At 56.1% G+C, this 17,539-nt stretch overlaps 2 protein-coding genes across 6 annotated transcripts; one reads left to right on the top strand and one right to left on the bottom strand.

Annotated features, from left to right (window-relative positions):
* Window positions 1-763: 763 nt before the first annotated feature.
* LRRC8E (leucine rich repeat containing 8 VRAC subunit E) lies at window positions 764-7,770 on the bottom strand. 5 transcript variants are annotated; one of them, XM_037158954.2, is made up of 3 exons: window positions 7,696-7,770; window positions 4,767-4,909; window positions 764-3,924 (listed from the first exon to the last, which is right to left on the bottom strand). In XM_037158954.2, the coding sequence occupies exons 2-3, from the start codon at window positions 4,902-4,904 to the stop codon at window positions 1,684-1,686; spliced, it is 2,379 nt and encodes a 792-aa protein (XP_037014849.2). In that variant the 5' UTR covers window positions 4,905-4,909; window positions 7,696-7,770; the 3' UTR covers window positions 764-1,683. The 5 variants fall into 5 exon arrangements, with proteins under 5 accessions (XP_037014849.2, XP_037014851.2, XP_037014850.2 ...); XM_037158956.2 differs by having other exon boundaries at window positions 4,767-4,905; window positions 7,696-7,719; XM_037158955.2 differs by lacking the exon at window positions 7,696-7,770 and adding an exon at window positions 6,312-6,337.
* A 4,724-nt stretch (window positions 7,771-12,494) lies between these two features.
* PRR36 (proline rich 36) lies at window positions 12,495-16,914 on the top strand. Its single transcript, XM_037158921.2, has 6 exons — window positions 12,495-12,573; window positions 13,138-13,406; window positions 13,589-13,682; window positions 13,897-14,009; window positions 14,103-15,920; window positions 16,082-16,914. The coding sequence occupies exons 2-6, from the start codon at window positions 13,145-13,147 to the stop codon at window positions 16,600-16,602; spliced, it is 2,808 nt and encodes a 935-aa protein (XP_037014816.2). The 5' UTR covers window positions 12,495-12,573; window positions 13,138-13,144; the 3' UTR covers window positions 16,603-16,914.
* The last annotated feature ends 625 nt before the right edge of the window (window positions 16,915-17,539 follow it).

Genomic DNA, 17,539 nt, shown 5'->3' with positions numbered 1-17,539 from the left:
CCAAGGCATTCCTTCCATTTCAGAAATCTCAGGGTTGGCCGAGGACAGGGTGGAGAGACGGGGTAGGTCTCAGGCCACTGTAGGGGCACCGGGAATCCTGCAGCATTACCCCTGACCTCGGCCACGGGGCCAAAGTCAAGGCTAGAGTTTGAGGTCATATAGGCCTGGGACATTTTAAGACTTTTCCGCCCCAAGACGCCCCGCCCTCAGAATGTGAACCCAGCTCCCGGGCGATGCAGATTGACCCTGGAGTTAGGTGCTTTGGCCTGGTGTCCCTGCAGCCTAAATATTCCTTTAACAGGTCTTAAGGGTGAATGTCCCCATCTGAAATCCTGAGTTCCCGAAGAGCAGCGTGCCTCTGTTCATAGGTGCCTAGAGGAGAATTGCCTTTTGCAGACACCTGGGAGGTGGCCAAACCCAGGAGGTCAGGGTCAGACCGGTTGTGCCTAGCTAGTGCCCTACAGGCTACTGGTCCTGCCTAGGGGACCCCTCTGGTGATTACTTACAAATGAAACAGATAAAACAGTATGGAGTCAGGAGGATAACAGGGAAAGTATAAGAAAGGGGGTTCTCCAGAAAAAGAGCTAGAGAAGAGATGCCACCTAATTTCTCCTGATTGTCTGAGGTCTCTAGGACAGAGACACCCTTGATTGTGGTACCTGTGGCCACTTGCCTATAATTGGTCTGGTGAAATGGCTTAGACAATGACAGGGGTGGACACAGATCAGAGTGATAGTTTTGATAATTAGTATTGTTTATTTTTTTTAACAAATATACCCTCCACAGCAAATGTTCTTAACCTGGGATCCACAGCCCTTAGGATATTCATGAATAGCCCTTAGGGATTGGGGGAAATTTGTTGACTGCCTGGAATTGTTTGCAGAATAGTGCACGAATGTATACACAAGCATTTTCCTGAGGAAGGAGGTGCCCCCAGCTTACATCAGATTCTCAAGGGTTTAGGAATCTAAAAAGGGTTCAGAATCCCTGCTCTAGGTATCCAGATATCTCCTCTGTAGGTCATCATTTTCCAACATACAGGCCTAGGACCACATGCATCAGAATTACCTGGATTGCTTATTTACAGGCAAGTTTCTGGCCTCCAGCCAAAGTTCTTGAGTCAGTCTTTCAGGGTGGGGCCTGGGATATTTTCTGGGAATGTTGATTTTGATGCATAGCCAAATAAGAGAACCCTGTTTCTGAATTCACATGTCGGTATATAAGGGCTTAAGGTCAAAGTGGGGGCAGTGTGTGCTGGTCCTTTGTGTCTGTGTCTCTTCTTAGGAGAGAACCCCTGAGGTAAGCTGTTTGGTGGGGGGGAAAGAATTGAAATCCAATTGGTATGTGTCCCGCCCCTTTTTGTGGCACTGATTGAGCTAGAATTTTTAGGGGGAGGGAAGCAGTTCTAGCCCAGGGCTGGGGCAGGCAAGCCATGCAAAGACAGAGGTGTGGTTTTGATCTGAGAATCTTATGCCTGAGTTAATCCTTCCATGACGTTCCACCCCAAATCCACAGCCTACCATCTCACCAGATAAACCAGTCCTAGGATCTTGCCTGGGCCCCACAAGCTGGCATGTCTGCTCCTCCTCCCTGGCCTGGGCCCACCTTCCTTGAAGACAATGGTAGAGATTTTGGGACTGAAGCATCCAGAAAGGCTCTACCTCAACCTACCCCTCCCTGGCTTCACTCCTCCTCCAACTTTTCCCGAACCTCTGCTGGCAGGCCCTCATAAAGGGTGTCCTCCACCAGAAGCCCCGCCTTCTTGAGCCCTCTACAGTTGCCCAGTTCTTCTGGCAGTGCCTCCAACCTGTTGCCCTTGAGCTCCAGGCGGCTGAGGGCACTGAGGTTCCCCACCTGGGATGACAGCTGACTCAGGTGATTGTGGCCCAGGAGCAACGTCCGAAGCTTACAGCAGAAGAAGAGCTCATCGGGCAGGGCCTCTAGGGCATTGTAGGAGAGAGCCAGGTGCTGCAGGTTCTGGAGGAGAGCCAGCTCAGGTGGCAGGGAGTGCAGCCCATTGTGAGTGACATCCAGCAGGCGGAGGCCAGAGCACATGCCCAGCTGAGGTGGCAGGGCCTCTAGCTTGTTGTGGCTGAGGTAGAGCTGCTCAAGGACCCGCAGCTTACGCACATGTTCAGGGACATAGGCAATCTGGTTGTGCCATAACTTGAGTGTGACCAGCTTGCGACAGTGCTGAAAGCTGAGGATCTCCTCAATGGACCGCAGGTGGTTGTCCTTGAGGTCAAGTTCCTGCAGTGCACCCAGGCTGAAGATGGCATGGGGGATGCGCTCCAGCCCACAGGCCACCAGCTCCAACTCCCGCAGTACCGCTAGCTTCTTGAGGCTGTTAAGGGCCAACAGGCGGGACCCATCATTGTGCAGGCTAAGCCGCTGCAGGTGGCTGGCTACATCAGTCACGCTGGCTGGGACCTTGCCAGCATTGCTCCGAAGAGACAGCACCTTGAGCTGCTTCAGCTCCCGAAGGCTCTCAAGGGTGGCTGCCTGAGCCAACTCTGGGGGAAAGAGCCCCTCAAGGTGCAGCTCCTCCAGGCCACGCAGCCCAAACACCCAGAGGGGCACCTCACGGAGCTCCTCGCACTTGATTCGAATGACCTTCAGGCGGTCCCGCAGAAAGATCTGCAAGGAGAAGGGCAGCCTGGCAGGTGAGTGGACCAGGGTGAGCTCCTGCAGGTGCACCAGCTGTGACAAGCTTGGGGGGAAGGTGATATCACAGATGGCCTCCAGGCGGAGTGCCTCCACCTCTCGGAGCTCAAAGATGGTGTCAGGAAGTCCTGGGAGCATGCAGAGCGCCAGCTCCAGCCGGCCCTTGCTGTTGCACTGCAGCTTCTGCCGAAGTTTCTCAGGTGTCCACTCGTGGTTGAGGTTGAGCTGCTTCAGTCGGCTCTCACTGACCTCAGAGAGGAAGACAGCAAAGCGCTTGGAGTAGAGTGGGTCGTACTGGTCGATGAGGTGCAGCATGAAGGCAAAGTCATTCTTTACATCGGGGATATCATTCATGCCGGTCTCCTCCCGCACGGAATGGAAGGAGTATTCCTTGAGGGGCCGGTGGAAGAGCCAATAGAGTGTATAGAGGCAGGTGATCCCATAGACACACACAAAGGAGATGTAGCAGAAAGCCAGCTTGGAGAAGAGGTGGGCCTTGGTGTGGTTGCAGCAGAAGCTGGCATAGCCTGTGAACCTTGAAGTCTCCACTGTGCAGGCCACCACAAAGCTTATTTTCTCCACGTAGACAAGGTTGTAGACCAGGATGGCAAGGAACTTGCAGACTTTGAGCACTGTCTGCCTGATGTACATGGTGTATAAAATGTCCCCCTCTTCCACATGTATGCGGAACTTCTTGACCTTCTCAAAGAGGGCTTTAGCCTGCTCACCCTCCTTCTTGTCTAACAGGGTGACAGCTGGTGGCTCAGTCACCACTTTCTCAGGCTCTGTCAGCACCTCTTTCTCACCCTTCCCTGCTTTTCCTGGCTCTGCCTCAGCTACCACAGTCATAGTTGCTTGTCCAGTGGTATGGCCTTTGCGGTTCTCCCCTGAGACCTCAGACAGGGCCCTTGTAGTCCATGGTGAGTCAAAACACTTGCCCAGGATGGAGGTGAAGTGTTCAATCTTGGAGCTGGTGCCAGGGAACTTGAACCAGAAGCTGGTGCAAACCATGAAGATGAGTGTGTGAATGACAACCAGGTAGGGGAAGTACTTGGGGTACCAGTGGAGGGCTTTCTCATAGCAGAGCTGGTTAATGAAGCTGTACTGCTGCAGGTCCAGGTTGTTTTTGAGGCCACTCACTTCATGGAGACCCCCCATCTGTTCGGGGACCCCCTGCAACAGCAGTTGCTGACATGGGGTCTCAGATAAGTTCTCCCGGAGTTCATGACTAGGTAGACAAATGATCTTGTCCTGTGTCACCTGGGGATAGGGAAGAGGGTGAAAGAGGGTACGGGAACTGGGGAACTGGGAGATAAGCAGCCTGAGGTAGGAGGCCCTGATCCTTGACTGTCCCCAGCTGGCTGTGGCTTTGGTAGAGTCATTAAGCCTGAGCATTGGTCTGTCTGAAAAAAAAAATAGGTTGACTTGTGTCCCCCCTCAAAGACGTTGAAGTCCTAACCCCCAACACCTGTGAATGTTGTGGTGTTTGAAAATAGTCTTTCCAGGACAGAGGGAATGCAGGTAAGATGAGATCATTAGGGCATGCCCTAAGCTAATATGACTGTGTCCTTTTAAAAAGGGGAAATCTAGACACCCACAGGGAAGATGCTATGCAGATATAGGGAGAACATCTATGAAGCAAGGAATGCTCACGGCCATCAGAATCTCGGAGAGGCACAACACACATTCTCCATGACAGCCCTGGGAAGGGTCCAACCCTGTCAATGCGTTGATTTCATAGTTCTAGGTTCCAGAACTGTAAGAAGTAAATTTCTGTTTAGGCTACCCAGTTGGTGATACTGTATGGCAGACCTAGCAAACTAATAAGGTAACTGCAGGTATTTCTAGGTTCTGGGGACATAAGTATTATACTGTAAAAGTATGGCTGTCATAGCTATGCAAAGGACTTCAGTGCTGCTGCCAGTGTTAGAGAGAATGGGAAGGCATCAGAATTGGTCTGGAGTGTAGGGGCCTCTGGTTTCCCCCTCCTTAGGTAGGTAATTTCCCAGTCCCCTCTCCCATCCCTCCAGACAACGCCCAAAACCCTGCCTCTATATAGACTGCTTCTCCTGCCCCTCACTCAGCCTGGCCCCTCCCCTTACCTGAAGGGTGCAGCCAAAAACACCGATCATGAGCATAGCCATCGTGAGGTATTCAGCCAGCACATCCCACCAGGGTTTGAGCAACTTGAAGGCAGGTTGCTGCTCTGAGAAGTGCTTGAACTCGGCCACCGGAATCATCCTGCCTACGGGAGAGGAGGAGGCGGAAGTGCAGAGACCTCAATCACCTAGGGCCCAGAGGAGCCAGACCAACGCCTCTGCTCTGGGTCTGTGCTCCGCCCTGTCAAAATCTGGCAGAACCCAGGAGCTGTGCGTCCCCCTCACTCCTCCCAAGATCTCACCTCCTTCCTGGAGCCAAGCCACCACCATTCTTACCGTTTCTGCTCCTGGGACCTCTGCCCCAGTCGGAGCCTGCCTGCCCTCCCAGAGCTCAGGAGGCACTGTCCATCCCCAGGGCTGCTGTCCCTGAGCTAGCCTGTGTGTCCTTTCAGAACCAGGGCATCTCTTCCCACCCCTAACGCTAGTCCTGGAAAAACTTCCTCTGCTGCTTTCTGGACTTGAGACACTGGTGTCCAGCCCGACTCTCTCCACCACTGGACCAGAGGATGGCCCAGGACTCCGGACTTCCGGGGCGTGGGCCGCCACCTCCTTGAGGGGAGCTTGGGGCACCACCTCCAAACTCCAACTGGAAAAGCCGGCTGGTGCCTGGCTCTGGTTACAGGCCTCACGGGCAGGGAGTGGCAAAACTGAGGGTTGGTCAGCCCTGGGGGTGTGTGTGACTAGGACACCTGGGTTTCTAGAGGGCCTAGTGTCCAGGATCTGAGGCAAAAAAACAGACACCTGGACTCTGAAAGGCAGGAGCAGGGGGTTGTCAGGGTGGATGAGGCTGTGGCAGAGGATCAGGAAATGAAAAACACAGAGAGAAAGCCACGACCTACGACCAGGATAGGACTGGGCAGCCAGCCCACTGCCTGTCCCTTGGTTTCATTTTAGACCAAGGTATCATTATTCTAGGTACAGATGGCCAGGTGTAAGTCAACTTGGACCCAGGAGTCTCCCTCTTCTCTCCTGGAGGCTGGAGGTGGAAGGAGAGGGAGGCAGCAAGGCCCTCGCTGCCTGAGGGTGCTCCTAGGCCACCTTCCCCTCCCGGCACCCATGGTCCCCAACATACAGCTCTCATTTCTCCCAAAGAGTTTTTGGAACCTGCTGTCCTCATCCTGACAGCTGAGTAAAAATGCCCCAGTGCATGCCAGTCAGTCTCAGTCACCAGGGAATCACATGGAAACACACCCAGAGCACCTTTACAGCCCCCAGTGCCCCAAATCACAATGCAGCCACATAAAGGGTCCCTGGGATGATATTCCAAAGTGTGCACACTGGTGCATTTGGGCCCAAGTGCACACACACTGAGCAGAGAGGGGTCCAGGACCAGAGAGACACCACACACTTTCTGTCCCTGCCACCCACTGTTTCCCTGCCCTGGCGACCTGTCCCTGCAGGGGACACTTCTCAGCTGCTTAACTGAAGAACAGTAACTGGGGGCTGTCGCAGAAATGCCACACGCAGAGTCAGGCACTAACTTCTTACCTAAGTGTCTGCCACACTTCCAGATCCATCTCAGTGGTGGAAGCTCACTTCTGGAGTCCACAATCAAAGACAAGAAGGCAGAGACCTCCAAGTTGCCCAGCAGATGGCCCAGTGGTTCCCATGGAACAAGGTGTGTACATAACACCATCAGAGGCAGACATGAGACATTATCATTATGTGTCTCCATGACTCAAGCTTGATTGTCAAAACCTACCATTAAGCTTTCATAGACACAATGCTGCCCCCCCCTCTGTCTGAGTAGGGCTAGTGGGAGGGTCCAGAGAATGGGGCTTTTGGGGTGGGGAAGGACCCTAAGAAAAATAACAATGGGGCCATGAACTCAATTTACAGCCACCAGATGCTCTCAATGCCCCGGTGAGCATGAGTGTTGGAAACCCTCTTTCTGCAGACTCAAAGGGAGGGAAATAACTTGCTCAAGTTTTTACAGCCACAAATGGCATTTGAGGCCCAAGTTCCATCTGTCTGATTGCATCCACTCTGTTCCATTTTGGGAGAAAACCTCTCGCAGACACCAGCGTCTTTGCCAAAAGAACCTCAGTAGGGAGATGCAGGAGTGAGATGTAGGGATTGCTGCCCTGAACTCCAGGTTGGAGAGGCAGTCTGCCAGCCTACAACCAGGTACAGGCCCCCTACCCAGCCTTAGCTCTGCCCAGCCACACCTGCCTCTTGCTTCTCCTCTCTCAGGCCCTCCCCAAGCCCTCACATTGTCTCCAAAAACATGGCAGTGGTGGGTTCTCCTGGTCCAGCCCTGTCCCCACAAACAGTCTATATTAAGGGTCAAGGAAGACACAGCAGCAGTCATCACCCTGGAACAGGCCTTGGAGGGCACAAGGGCCAACCTTTGACTTTTACACAAGGGAGAAACAGGCCTAGGTTGGGGAGGATGCCCCTTAGTAGCAGATCTTGGTTGGAGGTCCTGCGCCTGGGAACTCTCAACCTAGTACTTGTCCAAATTGCCCTGCTAGGACTTGGGGGTCTGGGGAATCTTTAGGTTCAAGAGTCCTGGAGGGGACAACCTAGTAAAGACCCCAAGTGGTTGGCTTTGCTGCCATAAGGGTCTCACAGAGTCAAGTTGTCACTGTTGTCTCAGTGACCAAGGAGAGAGGAACATGATGAAGATCAACCTGCCCCCTCGGGTCACAGCCAGCCTGTTGATCTTCACTCTGTCTTTGTGGGGCCCTGTGTCCTGTCCTGATTAGGGCCTAACCTCTTACTGCCCCTACCTCCTCCCCAGCTGTACCCAGGACTGTGGCTGTGGGCCGCAGACACAGTACCAGCTGTACTTGGGGCAGTCCTCCCTCCCTTGGGCCCGACCCTCACCCTGCAACCTGGTTCCCAGCGGAGGAGAGAGGCACCTACTCACCGCTCAAGGCGGAGCCGGGCCCAGCTCCTGGGTCCCTGCTCCCGCAGAGTTAGTCCGGGGCCAGGCTGGGTGAATCAGAGCGGGCGGAACAGTAACCCGCCCGCCCTGGGCCTCCCTGTCCCGCCCCGCCCACCTGACGTCTCAGCCCTGCCTCTCTCCCAGGTGTCTCCTGACTCCAGGCGCTCCGGGACTATAGAGAAGTGTGACCTAAATCCTGCTCTACCCGAGGTGGTCCGAGAGCCGGCCCAAAGAGCAGGGGCCCTGAACTCAGAGCTCCGTTGCCATCAGGGGGGACCTGGCCTGGGCCATACGTATGAGGTGGGTTGGAGGCACCACGCCCCCGCGGAGCGCTGGCCTTGGAGCCAAACTGTGTAGACGGGGTCAGAAACTGTGGAAGGGCCTCCTCCTTCACCCACTCCAAGGTGTAGCCACCTGGCTTTGAGGTCTAAGCAAGGAACCAGTGACCGAGGTCCATGAGAGAGAGGAAAGGGGTTTCCCATTCCTGTTCCAACCACCCAGCCAGGGAAACCCAGCAGAGTGGGAGTGCTCACCTGTCTGGCCCTTCCCAGCCTTGAGGCTGGCTGTCCACTGAGGGTAAGACGGGGAGCAAGCTTCTGCTGGGTCCGTGGGTGGTCTGTGGGTGAGTGCAGGGAGCAGAGGGCTCTAGGAGATGGGACTAGAGTCCAGTCCGAGAGGCTGTTTTCCAGAAAGAATGACTCTGTCTCTGTGCCCACCCTGTCTCCCTGCCCAGGGTCTTAGACTAGCCAATTCCCAGTTCAGCCTGGCGGTGTGGGCAATTGAACCGAGGTCTGTTTTGTCTACAAAACAAGGAAGGGGATCCAGACTAGAATGAGAGGGTGAGACTCGGCCCCACTGGGACAAAGAAGCCCCAGAGTTCACCAGATTAGATGCCTCCTGAGACCCTGAAACCTTGAAGGTTGGAACTTCCTAAGCTCAGGTTCCTCTGTGAAACTGCAGTGGGTGCCCCTTCCAGGACTCCACCTCCATGAAGCCCTGGGCTCCCTCTGAAGAGCCATCGGAGGCAAAGCACTTTCTCCCTTCCCTTCAGTGGACTCTTCCTGCTCCAGAGAAGCTCCCTGATATCCATGCTCTGGGTTTGTTTCCAGCTTTTTTCTGGAATAAGCTTCCAACTTGGCACACTTATACAAGAGTCTGAGGTCACTGGGCTGGAAGCCTCATTAAGCCCAGGCAGGGGTCTCTTCTGCTCTCTGTACTATCCCCAACATTTGGAATGGTACCAAGAACATAGTTATGGGCACTCAGTTAATCATGGATGGGTAAATGATTGAATTGTTATCTTAATTTGGGCTCTTCTAATTGCAGATTGTGAGACAAGGAACTGGATGCAAATAGTTATCTGAGTAGTGATCCCTGCAAGCACCGATGATGGGGTAGTGGGGAGGTGATACTGGACAGGGAGGGAAGCCACTCTCCCAGTTGGAGTGTTGATGTGCCAGGTCTTGTTTGTCTTGGCTGAGGGCTGCTCTGGAAAAGGGACATGGAGAGGCATTAACTCCCTGGTAATTTTGAGTTCCCTGCAGTGGGAACCATGGGTGCTCAGGTGATAGGGAGGGCCCTCAAGGTATCTGCTGCAGATATTGACACTGAAGTGGTATGGCTGGGTCACAGGACACACGTACTCCCAGTGCTTTCCAGTGGTTCTCCAGAAAGGTCTCCCACTCTGTCCCCATTGGGATGGGGAAGTTTTCCCACATGAATAATACCAAACTTAAAAAAAAATTGTTTATTTATCTTTAGAGGGAAGGGAAGAAGAGAGGGAGAGAAACATCAATGTATGGTTGCCTCTCATGCATCCCCTGCTGGGAACTAGCCGGCAACCCAGGCATGTGCCCTGACTGGGAATCAAACCATGATCCTTTTGTTCGGAGGCCCGAGTTCAATCCACTGAGCTACACCAGCCAAGGCCAATACCGAACTTTAAAAAAAAATTGTGGTAAAATACACATAACAGAACTTACCATATTAGCCATTTTTGAGTGTACAGTTCAGTGGCATTAAATACATACACAGTGTTCTGCAACCATCCCCACTGTCCATTTCTAGAATTTTCTCACCTTCTTGAACTGAAACTCTGTCCCCATTAAGCATTAACTCCCCATCCCCCATCCCCCTAGCCCCTGACACCCACCAACTACTTTCTGTCTCTATAGATTTGACGCTTCAAGGGACCTCTTATAAATAGAATCGTATGATGTTTGTCATTTTATGACTGATTTATTTCACTGAGCATAATATCTTCAAGTTTCATTCACATTGTAGTCGGTTTCAGAATTTCCTTCCTTTCAGACTGAATAATCTTCCATTGCTGGGATGGACCATTGTGTTTATCCATTCATCCATCAATGACACTTGAGTTGCTAACATCTTTGGCCACTGTGGATAATGCTGCTATGATGAGTGTGTAAATATCTGTGGGAGTCTCTGTTTTTGATTCTTTTGGAATTGCTGGATCATGTGGTCATTCTGCTTTTACCTTTTTGAGGACCCTCCATATTGTCTTTCACAGCAGCTGCACCATATTTACCCCTGTTTTTCATTTCTTGATACTGTAGTTTGTTACTTTTTATTGCTGAGGCATATTCCATGATAGGGAATGCAGGATATGTCTGGTTTGTGTAATGCATCCCCTTGTTGATGCACCAAATTTGAGGAGTGTTCTTATGTGAGGGCAGAGTCCAGATCTCAGTGAAATGCAGGAAGGATTCAGTTTGGCCCAGGAGGGACCCTTGTATCATAGAAGACAGCAGGGCAGGCTTCTGGGCAGGCAGCTGTGACTCAGGAGAGCACTACTGGTGAACGAGTGAGCAGGCAGGCAGGGGAACCAGGCTGCTGCCACACCAGAAGGAATGCACATGGGTGGCCCTCAGTAGACCTGGGGATGAGATGAGGCCCAGAATGATCCAATCCAGAGCAATGCCCTGGGGCTGCAAGGAGCACCCCTTCCAGGCAAGAGGGAGGGCTCCTTGAAAAGATGGGTTTTCAAGGTTGACTTCCATTGCCCAGAGCAGGGTATTCAGTTCTGACCCTGGCCTCTCTCACTTCCATTTCTTGAACCTCAACTGTGGATACAATTCTGGAAATGAGAAAACACAAACCCCTGCTTCTGGCTGCACCCAAGTGTTTGGAGCTGGTCTCAGCCTTTTAAACAACCAGTGTTGTGACTGGCCCAGCCCTGGTGGTTCTTATCATGATTGCAGGATTCCTTACAGGATCTGGACATCACATGAGGTTATAGGGGGCAGGGAGAGAAAGAGGAAGTTGCCTGGGGTTCTTTCATTGGGGTAGAGGTTGGGGCCTTGGGTTTCATGAGCTCATAAGCACATTCTTTTTGGGTGGATTTAAAGTGTGGAAAGAAAGAAAAAGGTCAACCAAGATCTTTAAAACAAAGAAGACTCAGTGCGGGAGGCAGCCTTGCTTTTCATGTACAGTGTGGCTGGCAAGGTGTTGACTTGAGGTAGCCATCCTTGAGGTGGATGCCTCTGCAATCAAAGTTTAATCAGGTCTTTGCATTTCAAAAAGAAAAACAAACAAACAAAAAACCCACAGACTTGCATGGCTCACATACACCTAGTTAAGTTCACTCTTCCCTCCCCCAGTGCCAGGCTCACCAGGGTGCTAAGTGCCAATCTTCCTGTTCCTGTGGTTAGAAGCCTCCTGAGTTTCAGGCAAGGATGAGCTTGCTGTTCCTGTAGTGTGCTGTGTGTGTGTTGGGGGTGGGGGCACATACACACGTGATGGGCATATGGAGCTGGTTCTTTGGGATGGGAAACAGAGTGGCTAAGTGTTTGGGCAGATAAGGCATGGTGCAGAAAGCACAGTATATACGTGGGGGGAACACAGAGTTGTGGGAGGACACCTGGCCTCAGTTGGCCTGCACAGGACACCTGAGGATGGCCACCTCCCTCTAGATACTCCCATGCCACAGTACCCTAAGTTCCTCCACTGGGACTTCTGCATGAGTTGAAGTCACTGGAGAGTCTGACGCATCTCCATCCTACTGGCTGGGCTGGTAAACCTCCAACAAGATCTTCTCAGCTCCTTCATGGCCCTGTTTTGACACCTCCCAACTTCCCACAGTCTTGGGCTCCGAAAGCCTGGCTCTGCTGGGAAACCTTTACTGACCTGACCTTGCTCCTTCATGGCATTTGGGAGGATGTGCAGGGTGGGGGTACCTTGCCCTGCAGAAGGCTGGGTCATCACTCACCATACTGTTTCTCTCTCCCTTTTGACCTTCTTTTATTCCCCTCTTCCCCCAAATTCAGGGTTTGTCCCTTAATCCCAGGCTGCGTTCTCCCAATAGTCCTCTCCACCACCAGGTAGGCGGTTTCCTGAGGTCTGGGAAAGCTTTTGGGTATGAGAGGGGTAGATGTCTCTGGGGACTCTAGGGGACCTGGCTTCCTTGGTTGCGAAGGCCGGAACAGTGACCAAGGAAACTGAACAGCCCGATTGGCCGATGGGGCCCGCACAATGGTCCCGCCCCTGGTTGCCAGGGGTGTGTGTAGGGGGGCGGAGGGGGGGGTGTTGTGGTGGGGAGGCCCCATCAGTGACCTCAAGGGATTCCTTCCTTCTCCCAGTCCCCTCGGGTTGGGTTGCCGGTACTCAGGCGCAGCCGCGGAGTAGCCGCCCCTCCCTCCAGTGCGCTCCACCGCCTCCTTAGTCTGGATGCGGCGCCTGCGCCCCCAGTCTCTCAAGCCCGCGGTCGAGGGGCGGAACGGCTCCCTGCGCCACCTCCTGCAACCCCCTCCCCTCGCCTGTCGGTTGCTTTTGGCCGCTAAGGCACTGCCACACAGCCCCACCCCAGGCCACCCTGCGTGGAGCAGGAGACTCGAGACGGAGGTGAGCACGGCACTAGCAGGTGGAGTGGATGGCGCGGACTGGGGCTCTGCTGGGTGAGGGGGATGTGCTCCCGACACCACTCTTTGTCTCCCTGAGCCCGCGGCTGGCAGCTGGGGCTGCTCCTCCTCCCGGCAGGTGCCGGCGTCCCTCGAGGCTGGTGGCTGGCGGCTGGCGAGGGGACCCGGGCGTTCGCTGCCGCCCCCCAACCGTCTGGAGCCTGTAGCAGTCTTCTGTCCCCGAGGCTGGTGGTTTGGGTCCCTACGGGTCGGGGGGTAGTAGGGTCGTGGATCTCAGGTGCTGAAAGGAAGCAGAGACAGGACAAGGAGGGTGGGTTGGGGCAGGCAGGGTCTGTAGGAGGGTGATGGGGGTGGGACTTAGGGACAGCCGTGAGCAGCTGGGCTGGTGAGTGTGTGGTTGGGTAGGAGGGAAGTGGATCGAGGCCGAGGTTTATGTGCCCATGGGTGGCGACGCTGGGGAAGGGGCAGCGAGGTGGCAGGACCCAGGTCCTTGCAGGCTGGGTATGGTGCAAGACCGGGGATGCTGACAGGTCTGTCTCCTCATCAGGTGCGGGATGGACAAGAGGGACAAGGCCAGGGCAGGGACTGCTGTGCAGGCCGCGGCTTCTCGCTCTCCGGGCCTTCGGAAAACCTCCAAACTTCCAGGGTCTGTTCGACTTCCTCCCCCAGTAATCCCCACAGCCTCCCGAGTTCTTGGAGCTGCGGGGCGAATGCCCCCAGCTGAAAGATCCGGGGACATTCGGACAGCCGCCCTCCTGGAAGCTACTCCTCGAGTGGGACCCACGCGGAGCGCTGGGACAGCTCCCAGAAGCCCAGGTATCCCAGCCTCTTTTCCTGATTCCGACCCTGTTTTCCCTCTCCTCCTGGCTGGTCCGAAGGTAGTGAGTTATCTCAATTGATTGTCACAGTCAGTTACAGATTCAATTCCCCTCCCCTTCTGAGGTACCAACTTGCCCTGCTTTCTGGGGCAATATTTTGGCTCCGTCTCCTTCCAACAGCCCCCAGGCTCCCAGCAGCACAGAGAGGGGCACCTGCCAAGACCCCTGGCCCAGGCTCTGTCTCTAGCCCCGGACGTGTCAGCGGGACCACCAGGTAACCCACACCAAGGGTTAGTGTCACTCTGTGGAGTCACTTTACATGTGAATTGGGGCGCGGAAACACTTGCACATCACTGGATACAAATTGGGGGAAAGCCATTGTTATGTGCAGAGTCCATATGCCCCATTTCACAAATGAGAAAATGTGAACTTTGGAGGTTGAACAAGGAGGGGGGGGGACCTCTGCACTGAGCATTGCCCCTCCCCAGGCTTGGCCCTCTTGGGCAGAAAGGGCCCCGGCCCCCAGCTGAGGAACCTATGGGCAGAGGGAAGCCCCCAGAAACTTCCAGAAGGACTGCCCTGAGTGCGGGGGCATGGAGAGGTACGTGACCTGGGGAGGAGTGGGGCTCCTGGGCAATGAGGGGCACCAGCCTGGAAGTATCCGTGACCCTTTGGCCTTCTGCTTTGTTCCTAGACTCTTCCGAGCCCACTCCAGGCGCTCCTTCCCCAGCTATCTCCCGTAGGTCTCGGGGTCGGGGTGCTGGTGCTGAGGCGGGGCTCCCCCGGGTAGCTGTGAATGCGCGGCCGCGACCGCTGATCGAAGTCCCCAGGAAATCAGTGAGCAGTGTCGCGGAGCGTAGTACCACAGAGCCGAGCCCCGTGGCCAGGAGGCGACCCAGCTGCGGTGGGAGCCTCCAGAGGCCAGCCTCGCGCCCCCTGGGCTCCAGCGCCACCCTTTCGTCCTCTCCAGCCCGCTCCCGGGCCTCGCTGGGTGGAACATCTGGGGCCTCGCTGGGCAAGCCAAAAGCGCTGCAGGCTCCACGTCCCCTGCAGGCCTCATCCTCAAGGAAGGGCACAGCCATTCCGCCAAGCCTTTCTCCTCCTCGGGCTGTATCACCTCCACCGTATTTGACTGCACAACTGGTACCGCCTGTCCATAACACAGGCACTCCTCTGAGGAACACGTCTCCTACCTCTTCACCAACTGCAGCTCCTTCTCAGGCCCTTACCTGTTCGTTGGCCACACCCTTTCCACTAGGGCCTGTTCCCTCTGCTCCGCCCTCTCCGCAGCCCCTCCCCTGTCTGCCAGACACACTTCCTTTGCCAGCCCCACTCACACACCTGGATACATCCTTTCCTGAGGCACCTGTCTCTCCCACAGCCAATTTTCTGGCTCCATTCTCTCCTTCAGGTTCACCCCCTCTGCAGAATTCGTCCCCTACCCAAGTTTCTCTGGCTTTGCCCCCTCTTCCAATTCTCCCCTCTCCCTTGACCGCACCTCCTTTGTCGACTCCTCTGCCACCTGCCACGCTCCCTCTACAAGCCCCTGTTTCTCAGGCAAGGTCTCCGCGAAACTTACCCTCTCCCTTAGCCATAGATGCTCTGCAGGACTTTTATGCCCTGACCGCGCCCCCACTGCTGGCCTGTCCTCTGTCTCCGACGCATCCTCAGGCCACTCCGGATATACCAGCCACACCTCCCACGCAGCACCCTCTTCCCCTCAAGTCTGTTCCACAGGCCCCTCCTTCCATGGCCACGCCCCCACCAGAGACCCGGCCTCTGACCAGCCACCCTTTTCAGACTATGCCCTCTCTGGTCCAGCCTCTACAGGCCCCACCTTTTCTGACCTCAACTGTTCCGCAAGCTCTACCCTCCCCCCTGGCCACGCCCCCTCCGCAGAGCCCCTGTTCTCTGGCCACACTTTCTTTACAGGCCACTCTCTCCTCTCAAACCCCGCCCCTTCTACAGGTCTCACTTTCTCTTGCCTCGTCCCCCCTGCAGGCCACTCCCTCACCGGCCCTGTCTTCTTTGCCAGCCATGCCTTCTGTCCTGGCTAGGGCCCCTGTGCAGACCCAAACTCTGACTTTGTCTCCTCTGCAAGAAGACCCCGCCTCTCCCATGGCCACGCCCCCTCCCCCGGCACCACCTTCTCTGGCCTTGCCCCCTCTGCAGGCCCCTCCCTCTCCTCCCGCCTCACCCTCGCTTCAGGCCCCACGCCGCCCCCCGACCCCGGGTCCCGATGCCCCAATCTCGGGCCCACGGCTGGCGCTGGCGCTGGCCTCTGCCCCGCCGCCACCGCCCTCGCGCAGCCCGTCCAGTACACTGAGCGGCCCGGACCTGGCGGGCCACAGCAGCAGCGCCACGAGCACACCGGAGGAGTTGCGTGGTTACGAGAGCGGGCCCGAGAGTGGAGCCCCAGCCTCCCCGCCCGCTGACGCGGAGCTTGCCGCCTGCCACCCAGCTGCCTGGAGCCGAGGTCCCACTCCGCCACTGGCCGTCTGCAGCACCCCAGGTAAGCAGCCCTTCCGACCGGGTGGAGCTGTGCCGAGAGCCAGGTGCCGCATGCGGTGGGCGGGGTCGAGGGCGTGGCCGCGGTCGAAGGCGTGGCCGCACTGGATCTATGGGGCGGGGCTTCTCTCCCCGCGCGCGCCTAGCTTCCGGCTCTCGCTGCAGGAGTGCCCCTGCCTTGGTCTCCGGTTGCTGGGTCCGGCTCTGCAGAGGGGCTGTGCACAATCTACGAGGTTGAAAGGCCCGAGTCGGCGACCTCCGACCCGGGACCGCTAGATTCCGGGCCCGGGCCCGGCGTGGGTAGTGGGAAGGAGGGGGCTGGGGCGGGGTTGGGGGTCCGGGGGGCCTCACGCAGCGGGAAGCCTGCGCGCCTGGGGGAGTTGCCGTTGGGGGCTCTGCAGGCGAGCGTAGTGCAGCACCTGCTGAGCCGGACCCTGCTCTTAGCCGCGGCCGAAGGTGCCGCTGGCGACCATAGCGGTGGCCCAGGGACCACTGGGAGTGGCGGCGGCGGCGCTGCAGGTTCCCGGACTGCGCTCAGCGATGCCGAACTGGGTCGCTGGGCCGAACTGTTATCTCCCCTGGACGAGTCCCGCGCCAGCATCACCTCGGTCACCAGCTTCTCCCCGGATGACATGGCTTCCCCGCAGGGTGACTGGACCGTTGTGGAGGTGGAGACCTTCCACTAAGCCAGACCATAGCCTGGCTCTCCACACTCCAACCCTGCCTTTGCATCCGCCCCGCGGTTACACCTCTTTGTCTTAGATGCTGGTCCCCTCCTCCTGGAGTCCGGATCTCCGTGCATTGGTCTCAGCCTCCTAGAACCCTACCCTAGAATTTTGTCCCTGTTTTGCCACCCACCTACACCTTTGGCTAAGGTCCTCCCTTGGCCTAGGACATACCCGGGGTTCCCTCGAGCCCCGCTCCCTCCTTCCTCAGCCTAGGCCCCATCCCGTGCCCGGTGTATTGTCTACCGCAAGGAATAAAGCTGGGACACTCTAGCCTGTTTGCCTTTGCTTTCTCGGCCAGGGATGGGGGTGGGGCGGGGCAAGGATAAGATCATTACCAGTGATGCCTAGCATGGTCTAGCGTGGCATACCCACCCACATGCGAGAAGGTAGGTTTTTTTACTGTCTGACTTCTGGTGGAAACAAGGTGCAGGGGGGACCCAGGTGAGTCCACACCGCCAAGTGGGTAAGCTAGTGCATAGCCAGCATGGATGAAGATCTCAAGCTTTTCCTACACTGGGCCAGGGGAGCCGGCGCTCCCTGGGAGAGGTAAAAGAAGTGGTAGGGTCTCACTGAGGGTCGGAGTGAGGGCCTCACCCTCCTCCCAATGTGCACCCTCCTACCTTGGGAGAGAGGGATGGCCTGAGATCCTTGGCCTCTCTCTTCCTTCCTGGGAAGGAAGTGACCCAGGATGCAATGCCCTCTGCTTACCAGGAGGCTGCAGTGGAGGGAAGGCCTGAAGCTGGGCTGTGATCCCCTCAAAATGACCAGACAGAGGGAGTAGGGCCCTCCTGGGACAGGATGGGGAGTGGACCTGTAGGGAAGGAGCAGCCTCTTCCAAAGCTGAGTAGGGAGACCAGGGTGTCCTCATCATGCCCCTTTAATGGCTCCCAACCCA

This window comes from Artibeus jamaicensis, unplaced genomic scaffold (assembly GCF_021234435.1).
Source record: "Artibeus jamaicensis isolate MK-2021 breed Jamaican fruit bat unplaced genomic scaffold, CSHL_Jam_final contig_648, whole genome shotgun sequence".
NCBI lineage: Eukaryota > Metazoa > Chordata > Mammalia > Chiroptera > Phyllostomidae > Artibeus > Artibeus jamaicensis.
Note: the sequence above shows the minus strand (reverse complement) of the source record. Positions and strands in the feature narration are given on the sequence as shown.

Bases quoted from the DNA above. Each gene is read 5' to 3' on its own strand.
- PRR36 (XM_037158921.2), top strand. From the start codon at position 13,145: ATGGACAAGAGGGACAAGGCCAGGGCAGGGACTGCTGTGCAGGCCGCG. The intron at 14,010-14,102 runs GTACGTGACCTG...CTTTGTTCCTAG, and splicing joins GAGTGCGGGGGCATGGAGAG to ACTCTTCCGAGCCCACTCCA. The intron at 15,921-16,081 runs GTAAGCAGCCCT...CTCTCGCTGCAG, and splicing joins GGCCGTCTGCAGCACCCCAG to GAGTGCCCCTGCCTTGGTCT.
- LRRC8E (XM_037158954.2), bottom strand. From the start codon at position 4,904: ATGATTCCGGTGGCCGAGTTCAAGCACTTCTCAGAGCAGCAACCTGCC. The intron at 3,925-4,766 runs GTAAGGGGAGGG...CCCTATCCCCAG, and splicing joins TTTTTGGCTGCACCCTTCAG to GTGACACAGGACAAGATCAT.